Below are 12533 nucleotides of genomic sequence, written 5' to 3'. Positions count from 1 at the left end.
CTTGTATGGCCGTGGCCCCGCCCCCAGCGTGCCCGGCGTCATGACGTCACTTCCCTGTGACGTGCACGCTGGGGCGGGGTTCCCCCCGGGGCCCGATTCCCTGGCGTCGGGGAACGGGCCTCTGGGGCGGGGGGATTTCCGCCCCCCGGGGGGATTTGGCAGCCCTATACAGGAGGGGCCTGTGGAGACGTGGACTCCATGGAAGGCCATGTGCAGAGAGTGAGAGGACAAAGCGAGGGAGAAGAGGGGACAGAGGGCAGCTCCCAGGTTAAGACAAAGAGAGGCACCCCCTTCAAGGAGATAACATCTATGCTCATGTAGAGTGATGTAGCCCCCCCCCCCCCAGTGTCCAGGCATGCTGGGTCGCTCACTCCAGCACCCCCTCCCCATTGCATCCCTCCCCCACCCACCTTGCCTGCATGGCCCCCCACCACTACCCACCAGTGTGTCCTCTCTCCGTGAGCCCTCCCACCTCCCATATTCCAGCCACATACAAAACGAGCTGGTCCAGGCTGGCCCAGTGATTCATGCAGAGACATAACAGGCAGCCTTGGCAACCAGGTGGCAAGACAGCTGCATTGGTGAGGGAGTGCGAGAAAGGACACAGGGGCCAGTGGCAACGGGCCCTGCTGGAAGGTCCGGGCCTCAGCATCTGCCCCACATCAGGGCCTGATGACGCCGACCCTGATCCCGGCCATCCAAACACTCCAGGCGTACAAGATCATGACTAGATGGTATCTGACACCCGAAAAGCTAGCTAAGATGACATCGGACCACTCTCCTGTGTGCTGGAAGCAATGTGGGGAGTTAGGCTCTTTTGCCCACTGTTGGTGGGGATGCAACGCCGTGTCTGACTTCTGGCAGGATATATTACAGCAAATAGAACTAATCACAGGCAGTGTTCCCTCTAAGCTGTGGAGTCTTGTGAGCAAAAATTCTACTATGTGAGCTACTGGCATGAAAGTTGTGAGCCAGCGATTTGGCTACTGGATAAATTAGTTTGCTCTGGAGCTGTCCTTCCTGAGCGAAGACAAGAATGTGTGAGCTGGAGGCTAAAAAACTGTGAGCTAGCTCACACTAACTCAGCTTAGAGGGAACACTGAACAGGCTACTCTGTACCATTCAAGCCAGAGCTAAATTTTTTAGATGACTGGCATGAAACAAACATACCTAAAATAAGACAAGAGCTGGTAACGAGTCTCCTAGTGGCTGCCAAAACTTCAATAGCGGCTGTGTGGAAATCTCCCTCGGCCCCGACGAGAAACAACTGGTTTAAAAAAGTTTGGGACCACTTTGGAGATCAGAAATATACCCCAAACAATCCAACTTTGATGCCAAATGGTTTCCGTTTTTAGATTATATCCTTACGCAAGATTGTCACCCACATAATCCTTTGTATCGCACTTTGGTCTTTTCCTAATGTTAGTCTTTCATGCTGTATCTCTTCTTCTCTTTCATTCGTACTATTTCGCGTTTGATCGTGGAATTCTCTGGCATTATCGACATCTCACATGGGTACAATAGTGGAATAGTAATCATGGTCTTCTTTCAAATGGGGTCAAAGCACCTAACAAACATAATGCCTGATTGAGCCCCAGAGGTCATTTCAGGGGGGATCGCGGGGGATCGCAGTTACCCCGGGTGAGGTACGGGGGCGGGGCACATGACGAAGCCCCGCCCCCTGCTTCCGGCCCTCATTCAGCCAGGAGGAGGCAGGAGAAGTGGGAGGGTAAGTTGCTTCCTCCCTGCCTCTCCCCACCCCTGCCTGCCTGGGGCCAGGGAGGGCCTTCGCGGGGCTTCCTTGCACTCCCGCCGGCCTTGCAGGTCCACCGCTGGGCCCCTCATGGGGCTCGGCAGTGGAGCTGCAAGGCCGGCGGTGGCGGCCGGGACCGTTGGGGGCGGGGTGTGTGGCCTTATGACACATTTCCGGTGATGTCAGGGGGTGTGGCCTTATGACACACTTCCGGTGATGTCAGGGTGTGTGGCATAAGCTAATGAGTTATGCTAATGAGTTCCCCTAGCTCTTTTTCTACGAAATGACCCCTGTTGAGCCCCATGAGTTTAAAAGCTAGCACATGCTTATCTTGAATAGGGAGCTGTAAACGTACTTGTGATTAATGAATGAGGTTAACTACATGAATGTGCGCTATGATTTATCGATGTATTGTTTGAACTTCAATAAAGTTTATGAGATCTTTAAAAAACAAAACAAAAAAACACTCCAGTTGGCTGTTAAATTTCAACTCCCCCTTGTTTAAGGTAAATCTGTTTCTAACTTTAGTGATGCCTCACAGGCGTCATTTCGTAGAAAAAGAGGTGCAGGATCTCATTAGCACAACTCATTAGCATAACTCATTTCCATATGCCACACCCCCTGACATCACTGGGAGTGTGTCAGAAGGCAACACCCACCGCTCAGGCTCCACTGGACCGTTTTGGATTGCTAGCTATGGGGGGGGGGGAACGCGCAGATCTGCCCTCACAGAGGAGGAAGAGCTTGTTCCTGAAGGTGGGCCAGGGGGGTGGCTCTGCAACTTAACTGGCTGCTTCTTGCTCCTCGTGGCCCGTTTGAGGGCTGCTGGGAGCAGGGGGCGGGGCTTGTTGCATGTGCCCGCCCCCTGGGCTCCTTACTGCCGGAGCTCCGCTCCTGTGCGCTCCCGCAGGAAATGACCCCTGATGCCTCGTAGGCTGGCCTTCTAGCTGCAGACGTTTCCTCCTTTCAACAGCTACCTTCCCCCCTTGCAATAAGTGTGTATCCACCCGCAGGCTGAGCTGCACAGGAAAGATACGGAGCTAAAGCTAGAGAAGGAGCAAAATAAGCGGCTCTGGGATCGGGACACCGGCAGCAGCATCACCATCGACCATTTGCGGAGAGAGCTGGACAGCAAGAACATGGAGCTGCAGCGCATGGAGTCCTTGGTCAATTCCGTGAAGAAGGAGTACCAGGACCACACGGAACGTCAGGTCAGGAGAGGCGGATGTAGCCCAAGAGCAGTGCTCCCTCTACGCTGTGGAGTCTCACGAGCAAAAACTCTGCCTCGTGAGCTACCGGCATTCAAGTCGTGAGCGAGCGATTCGGCTGCTGCATCAGTTAGTTTGCTCTGGAGCCCTCCTTCCTGAGCTAAGGCAAAAATGTGTGAGCCGGAGGCTAAACAACTGTGAGCTAGCTCACACGCACTCAGCTTAGAGGGAACACTGTGCTCCCTCTAAGCTGTGGAGTCCTGTGAGCAAAAATTCCACTTTGTGAGCTACTGGCTTCAAAGTTGTGAGCGAGCGATTCGGCTGCTGCATAAATTAGTTTGCCATCTTTCCTAAGCTGAGACAAAAATATGTGCGAGCTGGGGGCTAAAAAACTGTGAGCTAGCTCACACGCACTCAACTTAGAGGGAACACTGGAGAGTGATAGAAACCTCACCGAGTCAATGGGAACTGTACACCCCACAGCTTCTACAGCGGTGCTTCCAAAATGCTAGGAGCCAAATCAGTGCTCTCCCCCCCCCCCGAATTGAACCTTGGGGGCTTATGTCACCCCCAAAACCTGAGCAATTAATCATGCTCAGAGGCCCTCAGCCCATATATTTTGTGGAGCAAGGTTGTGGGTGAGCACGTGGGGGGGGGGAGCACGTGGGGGGGGGGCTGCGTTGCTAGTTGTGGCACTGCATCCCTTCCAGTAAAAGCCTATGTCACATAGGGTAACTCTAGGAATTGGTAGAAACTCTTTGGTTTTACCACAGTTTCTGCCAATCCCTAGAGCTACCCTGTGGCACTTGCTGGTTTTTACCGGAAATGACGTAGCACCGCATATGATGCTGTCTTTTTTAAACATAAAATTCTCCCCCCATTATTAGGCAACAGAAGCTAGGGGCAGGGAGTCCCCTGTCCCAACTGGGATCTTGGCAGCCCTTAGTCTCTACCTCAGATCTGGACGTAAAAGGAAACAGGAGTCTAGGGGCACCGTAAAAGACATAATGTTTATTCCAGCATAACCTTTTGTGAGTCAGAGATCTTGTCCTCAGGTGGATTGGAGTGTATATCTATTAATATGGTGTAAAATGGGGTTGTGGTTAAGTGCACGCACTCTAATCTGGGAGAACCGGGTTTGATTCCCCACTCCTCCACTTGCAGCTGCTGGATGACCTTGGGCAAGCCATAGTTCTGTCAGAGCTGTTCTCTCAAGCAATGCTCCCTCTAAGCTGTGGAGTCTTGTGAGCAAAAATTCTACTTTGTGAGCTACTGGAATTAAAGTTGCGAGCGAGCAATTTAGCTACTGCATAAATTAGTTTGCTCTGGAGCCATTCTTCCTGAGCTAAGAAAAAAAGGTGTGAGCTGGAGGCTAAAAAACTGTGAGCCAGCTCACACTAACTCAGCCTAGAGGGAGCACTGCTCTCAAGGACAGTTCTGGAAACCCGGTTTCCTACCTCACAGGGTGTCTGTTGTGGGGAGGGGAAGGGAAAGGCGTTTGTAAGCCGCTCTGAGTGAAGAGCGGGGTATACATCCAATCTCCTCCTCCTCCTCCTCCTCCTTCCTAGCTCAAAAACTCCGAAGAGGGGGCACCCCGCCCCTTTCGGATCCGACGCACACGCGGGATTCCTGCCTGGCTGATGCGTCACGAGCTCCATCTGCAGGCTTCTCCTTCCCACAGTTCCTTTATCACCACCACGAGGATAGGAGGCTCCTGGCTCTGGGATGCAGAGGTTTAGTGCCTCTGAATATGAAGGTCCCCCTCAGCCATCGATAGCCTTATCCTCCATGAATCTATCCAATCCCCTTTGAAAACTGTTTACTCCTGTGGCCATCACTACATCCTACGTGTTTTTGTTGTAAAATAGTCAAAAGTGTTTAATACTCAGACTATTAATGGATCTAGCTGTATTGGGAAGAAGAGATTTCTTTGCTTTTAAAAACCTTTATTTCTAAGGGTAAAAGGTATACGGGATTACTACGAATAAACATATCACTAACAGCTACATTTTCTAAGCTGCCTATAGTCAACACTAGCACACAGATAATCGAGAAACTCTCCTTCTTCTTGACCCCTAGAAAGGAAGTCACCTGAAACAAATGACCAATCTGTATCACAGTAGAAAGCTACTTTTCCCGGGCTGATTCCCCATTGGCTCAGTGCCAGGTATCCCTTCCAGGTCGGTCTAAACAATAGCAATACTAGGAAAACAAGTTAACCCTATAATGACTGAATTGTCAGACCTTGTAAACACATACATTTCCAACAGTTTTAATAAACAAAAGCATGGGGAAAGGGAGCTGGGGCCGGTGGCAGCAGTCAAGCAAGCGAAAGACTATTTGAGAAGAAGTTCAGCCACTCATATATATCCAGGTTACAGGCCCACCGTAGGAATATGTAAAAATGCTGTCTTCTCCACCTGCATTCCCAGGCGGAGGAAGTGGAGAACAAAGCCGGCCTGGTTCCATGTGCCCTCTAACCAAAAAAGGGCTTATGCCCCCGTATGTGTTCGATTTATATTAGCTACTAGCAAAAATTGTGGCAGGGTATGAGCTGAAGAAGTGGGCGGTGACTCACGAAAGCTCCTCCCCTGCCACAAATGGCGTTAGTCTTTAAGGTGCTGCTGGACTCTTGCTCTTTTTCTGCTGCTACAGACAGAATCATAGAATCGCAGAGTTGGAAGGGGCCAGACAGGCCGTCTAGTCCAACCCCCTGCTCAATGCAGGGTCAGCCTAGAGCATCCCTGACAAGTGCTTGTGCAGCCGCTGCTTAAAGACTGCAAGTGAGGGGGAGCTCACCACCTCCCTAGGCAGCTGAGTCCACTGTGGAACAACTCTTATTGTAAAAAAGGTTTCCCCAGGGGTCATTTCGTAGAGAAAGAGGTGCAGGAGCTCATTAGCATAACTCATTAGCATAACTCATTTGCATATGCCACACACCCCTGGCACCACCGAAAGTGTGTCAGAAGGCAACACCCACCCCTGACGCTCCACTGGACTGTTTTGGATTGCTAGCAATTGGGAGCGGGGAATGCGCAGATCGGCCTTCACAAAGGAGGGAGAGCTTGTACCCGAAGGTGGGCCGGGCGGGGGGGGGGGGGCTCTGCAGCTTACCTGGCTGTTTCTTGCTCCTCGTGGCCCGACTGAGGGCTGCTGGGAGCAGGGGGTGGGGCTTGTTGCATGTGCCCGCCCCCTGGGCTCCTTACTGCCGGAGCTCCGCTCCTGTGCGCTCCCGCAGGGAATGACCCCTGGCTTTCCCTAATCTCCAGCTGGTACCTTTCTGCCTGTAATTAAAACCCAGGATTGCGAGTCCTCTCCTCTGCTGCCAACAGGAACAGCTCCCTGCCCTCCTCTCCGTGACAGCCCTTCACATATTTAAAGAGAGCCATCCTGTCCCCCCTCCACCTCCTCTTCTCCAGACTGAACATTCCCAAGTCCCTCAGCCTCTCCTCGTAGGGCTTCTTGGTCTCCACTGGCCCCCGACCATCCTCGTCGCTCTCCTCTGCACCCGCCCCATTCTGTCCACATCCTTTTGGAGAGTGAGGCCTCCAGGGGCGGCCTGACCAATGCAGCGTACAGCAGGACGATGACATCTTGCGATTTGGATGTTTATCCCCTCTGTTGATGACACCCCAGGATCGCATTAGCCTTTTATGTCGTCGCATCACACTAGCTAGCACATCACACAGACTAGCACAGCTACTCGTCTTGATCTATATCGGCCATTGGGGAAGGACCGAAGGTGAGAAGACGAGGTGGGCACGTTGCAAGCATGATGATATCAGTTCCAGGGGAAACCTAGACGTGACAATGGTAGCTTGGGAATCCCCAGAAACTCTATTGTTGTTCTTCAGTTGCACAGTCGAGTCCGACTTTGCGTCCCCACTGTTGTGTCCGCAGAACGCCACCAGGGGTCTGCGTCCTCAGTCCCCAGCTTGGTTCCTAACACAATAGGGGCCAAGGATCCTAGGCCACCTTGAGTCCTCCGATAGAACCGTTGGCGGGAGATACAAACCCTCCAGTAGGACTGTGGGTGTGTCTGGGGTGGGTGTATATAGTTGGCCCTTGCTGGGCCCTTTGCGTCTCTTGTGTGCGTACTACAATAAAGGGGACTTGTCCAGCATGTCGTAGTCCGCCTCTCCATGCATAGAACCCAGTACTTTTCACCCACGGATCACATCACGCCAGGCCCTCCTGTCTTCCACCGTGCTCCTGAGTTTTCCTAATTTCATGTTCGTTGCATCGATAATTCATGTTCGTTGCATCGATAACACTGTCCGACCATCTCATCGTTTGCCGTCCCCTTCTTCTTTGACCTTCAATCTTTCCCAGCGTCAGGGTCTTCTCCAGTGAGTGCTCCCTTCTCATTTGGTGGCCAAAGTATTTCAGCTTTAGCATCTGGCCTTCCAGGGAACAGTCAGGGTTGATTTCTGTTAGGAGTCAGGACTGACTGATTTGATCTCCTTGCAGTCCAAGGGACTCTCAAGAAGAAGAAGAAGAAGAAGAAGAAGAGATTGGATTTATACCCCGCCCTTCACTGCCCAAAGGAGTCTCAGAGCAGCTTACAAAATCCTTCCCCTTCCCCCTCCCCACGACAGACACCCTTTGAGGTAGGTGGGGCTGAGAGAGCTCTTAACAGAAACTGCTCTTTTTCAAGGACAACTCTTATCAGAACTACGGCTTGCCCAAGGTCATCCAGCCAGGTGCAAGTGGAGGAGTGGGCAATCAAACCCGGTTCTCCCAGATTAGAGTCCGCGCACTTAACCATTACACCAAACTGGCTCTCAAGAGTCCAGCACCATAGTTCAAAAGCATCTATTCTTCGGCTCTCGGCCTTCCTTATGGAGAAAGTCTATCGTTTCCAACAATTCCTAGAGCTACCACTGCTCTAGGTTTTCCCTGGAAGTGACATCATCACGCTGCTCTTTAAAAAAAAAAAAAGCTCTTAAAAAAAAGAAGAAGAATGCCCCCCACCGCTGCTTGGCATAGCAGCCGGCAACAGGAACCTGGGGCGGGAAATCTTCTGCCGCAACCGAGGGATTGGTAGGCCTGATGTTACCCTACTCCGACAGCGTGAAACTGATCGTAAAATAGCTTCCTTTCCAGATGTCTGCAATCAAGGAGAAGAACGAAAGCCTCGAGAAGGTGGCCAGCATGACCGTCCAGCAGGAGTCCACCAAAGAGATGCTCCGTAAAGTCGTCGAGGAGCTGACGGAGAAGACGATCAGCCTGGAGTCGGCGGAGAGGCAGGTGGCCGAGCTGACGGTGTGCCTGCAGGAGAAAGAGAGGACGATCGATCTGACCAACAGCGAGATCCAGAAGCTCCGGGGACGGGTGGACAGCCGGCTGTACGAGCTCCAGCAGCTGAAGAGCGAAGGCGACCACCTGCGGAGTCTGCAGGCCGACTGCGAGGCCTTCCGGATGCAGCTGAAGGAGAAGGAGAAGGTGATCGAGATCCTGCGGAAGCAGATCGACAACATGACCCAGATTCTGGGCCAGCATGGTCGGACAGCTGGCGCCGTGGAGGTGGAGAAAGCGCAGCTCCTGAAGGAACTCCATGACAAGAAACAGGAGCTCCAAGAACTTAAGGTCTGTATGTTTTCCACCATCTCTACATTTACCATCCTTTTTTGTGTGTGTGTGTGGGGGGGAGATGTAACATTTCCAAAATTTTTGAAGCCATGGGTTTTTTTTTTAATACATGCAATACTTTCCTATCAAATCTAAACTTCTGTTACTGATTGGACAACATGAAGTACATTATTTATAAGTTACTTAGCACATACAACTGGTCTGCTTGGTGTAAGAACATAAGAGAAGCCATGTTGGATCAGGCCAATGGCCTATCCCAGTGGTGGCGAACCTATGGCACGGGTGCCAGAGGTGGCACTCAGAGCCCTCTCTGGGCATGCGTGCCATCGCCCCAGCCAGGCCCAGACCATCATTAAAGTGTCGAATTCTCTGCCAAATAATTTTAAGTAGATGAAAGCATTTGGGATCGCTTTCCTTACTTTGTTTGGATCATCTTAAGTTAATGTATGAGTTGTTTTTTCTTAAGTAAAACCTCAGTATTCAGGTTAAATTGCCGTGTTGGCACTTTGCAATAAATAAGTGGGTTTTGGGTCGCAGTTTGGGCACTTGGTCTCTAAAAGGTTCGCCATCCCTGGCCTGTCCAGTCCAACATTCACACAGTGGTCAAAACACAGGTGCCATCAGGAGGTTCACCAGCAGGGCCAGAACTCCACAGGCCCTCCCACTGTTGCCCCTCAAGCCCCAAGAATACAGAGTATCTGAAATATACTGGGCTCAAGACGCGTGTAGTGATCAGCTCATAGTTTATTAGTGATCCAGCTGACTCTAAGACAACACAAGCAGGGCTGGAGACCTGCTTATATGCGTGCACAAGACCCCACCCCCCACATACCCACTCCCTGTGATAGGCTAATTACATTCCCACTTCTCAGCAGTCGGTCCATTCCAGGTTCCTGGCTACCCATTGTTCTGGTGACTCAAACTTAGTTCGTATCAAGGTGCTGTCGTGGCTCAGTACATAACAGTATCACTGCCCCAGACAGAGTGCTCCATCAGTACCTTGTGGCTAATAGCCACTAAGAAAATAAGAGAAGTGGCCAAACCCCAGGTACCATCAGGAGGTCCACCAGCGGGGCCAGAACTCAAGAAGCCCTCCCTCTGTTGCCCCCCAAGCACCAAGAATACAGAGCATCACTGCCCCAAAAATAAGAACATAAGAGAAGCCATGTTGGATCAGGCCAATGGCCCATCCAGTCCAAACAATCCGGGTCACACAGTGGCCAAAACCCAGGGGCCATCAGGAGGTCCATCAGCAGGGCCAGAACTCCAGAACTCCCTCTGTTGCCCCCCAAGCACCAAGATTACAGAGTATCACTTGCCCCAGACAGAGTGTTCCCTCTATACCTTGTGGCCAATAGCCACTGATGGACCTCTGCTCCATATTGATTGAATGTTAAAAGTAGAAGTGCTTTTGTTTTTGAATAGAAGAAAAATTACAGGTATACCCAGTACTTAAGGAAATTTTAGATACTGTGCTGCCATAGTTACATGTATCTTTTCCCCATCCGAGAGATAGGGGAAAAACTGGAAGCTGAAGTTAGAAAACAGATTCTGTAATAAACAGAAGAAAGGGCATTACATTGATTAAACACACTCAAAACAGTCACAGTAGGTAGGACTACCAGCGTATTTGGATATTAAGGTAAACTTGTTAATAACGCATCATCGTCAGACTCTTAACAGCATACTTGTTGTTGCCAAAGGTATATACAGTTAGGTAAAGGTAAAGGTTCCCTTGCTCGAAAGCCAGTCGAATCCGACTCTAGGGTTGCGGTGCTCATCTCCGTTTCAAAGCCGAAGAGCCAGCGCTGTCCGAAGACGTTTCCGTGGTCGTGTGGCCAGCATGACTAAACACCAAGGCGAACGGAACGCTGTTACCTTCCCACCGAAGTGGTACCTATTTATCTACTTGCAATTTCTTGCTTTCGGACTGCCAGGTTGGCAGGAGCTGGAACCAGAGACGGGAGCTCACTCCGTCTTGCGGCACACTCGGGTCTCGAACTGCCGAACTACCGACCTTCCACAGCCTGCAGTTCAGCGTCTTAACCACTTGAGCCACCGCAGCTCCTTATATACAGTTACACACACAAAATTGAAAATGCCTACAGCAGGGATCCCCAATATGGAGCCCGTCCCCAGTGTGGAGCCCACGGACACCAGTTCTGACATGATGGGATAATGGGAGTTCCACCAGGTCATATATAGCCTGGTTTCTCAGTATTTGAGCAACTAAGAACATAAGAGAAGCCAGTGTTGGATCAGGCCAATGGCCCATCCAGTCCAACACTCCGTCACACAGTGGCCAGAAATACCAGGTGCCATCTGGAGGTCCAGCAGTGGGGCTGGGACACTAAAAGCCCTCCCACTGTCCCCCCCCCCCAAGCACCACTGGCAGGGCTCTTTTTGTAGCAGGAACTCCTTTGCATATTAGGCGACACCCCCCCTAATGTAGCCAATCCTCCAAGAGCTTACAGAGCTCTTCTTACAGGGGCTACTGTAAGCTCTTGGAGGATTGGCTACATTAGGGGTGTGTCACTTAATATGCAAATGAGTACCTGCCACAAGAAGAGCCCTTGCCCCAGAACCTAAATCCTTACACTGCTCATCAAGTAGCACTGTCTTTTCCCATTCTAATGTCATGCATTTGCCTGTTGCTTGTGGCAAGAAAGATTTCCAATGAATCAGGTTTGGGAAAGCTGTGCATTTTCCTCCCTTCCGGGCCACAGACGCCTTGACGATAGGTCTGTGTGGCCAAGCGGGTTGCTGAAAATGACTGTGGACGTCCTTGCAAGACGGCCAGTTTTATTTCTGCAATATAAAATCCAGAGTACCAAAGCAAGAACGAGTTTGCTTCCATAGCTTTCTCAGGACAAGAAAGAAAGCCGGATTTACGAACTAGAGGCCAGCCTGAGTGAGATGGAACTGGAGAAGGTGAAGGTGGTGAACATGAATGCCGGGTTGGTTCTGGAACGGGACGAGCTGGTGAACAAAGTAAAATCCAGTCGACTTGATCTTGTTGCACTTGCAGGTAAAGCACGTCAGATTGCGTGTTCCCCTTCTTCGGGTCCTCATGTTATTTATTTTCTCTATGTTCTAGGGATACTTGGCACCGCCCTGAGGTCCCCAGGAGCTTCAGAGGCATGGCAACTTGGCAAGGGGTGGAAATGATGTCGGTCTAGGGTCCCATGTCATGTCTGGGCAAAAACCCAGCTGTGATGTTAGCTTGTCGGCGGATGCTCTAAAAACTCTATGATATTACCATAGAGTTTCTATTGGGTCATGTGACATCAAGTCCAGGTTTTTGATCAGATGTGATACCAACATGTAGCCAGATGTCATTCTTGTCCCCTACTGTTTCTCCTGCCAGCCCGAGAGGTGAGGGTGGGTGGAAGGGCCTTTAGGTGGGAGATCGCCCACCGGAAGTGGGCATCGGGCATCCCTACTGTGGCTCCCTACATGCCTAGATATAATTTCTGTCTCCTTCTTTCTGTGCTGGTTGTGATGGACCTCCAAGGTTCATCCCTGTTGGGACAGCCCTACTCGACACTGGGTAAACCGAGTGGCTAAAAAATAAATCTGGACAAACACAACCCAATCAGTAAACAAGTATAAAGCCAACAGTCGTGATAGTCTGACCCACAAATCAAACAGTTATTAAGACTTATAAAGAATGCTACGTATTGCAATCTGAAGCACTACAACATAATAAACAAATCATAAGAAAATCCATGAACCAAGGTACATAATCAACGTCGTCTCCGGATTATATAACAGCGTTTCAAAAAACGGATCTTCTTCAGGAGATATTCTGTAGTGTACAAAAATACAATTTTTAGAATACATGCTACACCAATAACAAGAGACAATACAATAATCTTAGTGCTTACTTACATAATGGTGCCAAAGCTCTCTGTTTCATAAATGCTAGACAACAAGTCTTAAGAAATCTGTAATACAAGAAAGGGGACCTGCGAAAATCA

General features: G+C 50.5%; 1 protein-coding gene across 1 annotated transcript in view; it reads left to right on the top strand.

Annotated features, from left to right (window-relative positions):
* CCDC158 (coiled-coil domain containing 158) overlaps positions 1 to 12533 on the top strand; it is an 87426-nt gene that overhangs the window by 37856 nt on the left and 37037 nt on the right. The window contains exons 12-14 of the mRNA XM_015427109.1: positions 2767 to 2964; positions 8068 to 8550; positions 11413 to 11581. Coding sequence (XP_015282595.1) covers positions 2767 to 2964; positions 8068 to 8550; positions 11413 to 11581 — 850 coding nt within the window. The remainder of the gene's footprint in view (positions 1 to 2766; positions 2965 to 8067; positions 8551 to 11412; positions 11582 to 12533) is intronic.

The sequence above is a fragment of the Gekko japonicus genome, unplaced genomic scaffold (assembly GCF_001447785.1).
Source record: "Gekko japonicus isolate JY-2015 unplaced genomic scaffold, Gekko_japonicus_V1.1 scaffold565, whole genome shotgun sequence".
Lineage (NCBI taxonomy): Eukaryota > Metazoa > Chordata > Lepidosauria > Squamata > Gekkonidae > Gekko > Gekko japonicus.
The sequence above is the reverse complement of the archived record's forward strand: the minus strand, read 5'-3'. Positions and strand labels throughout refer to the sequence as shown.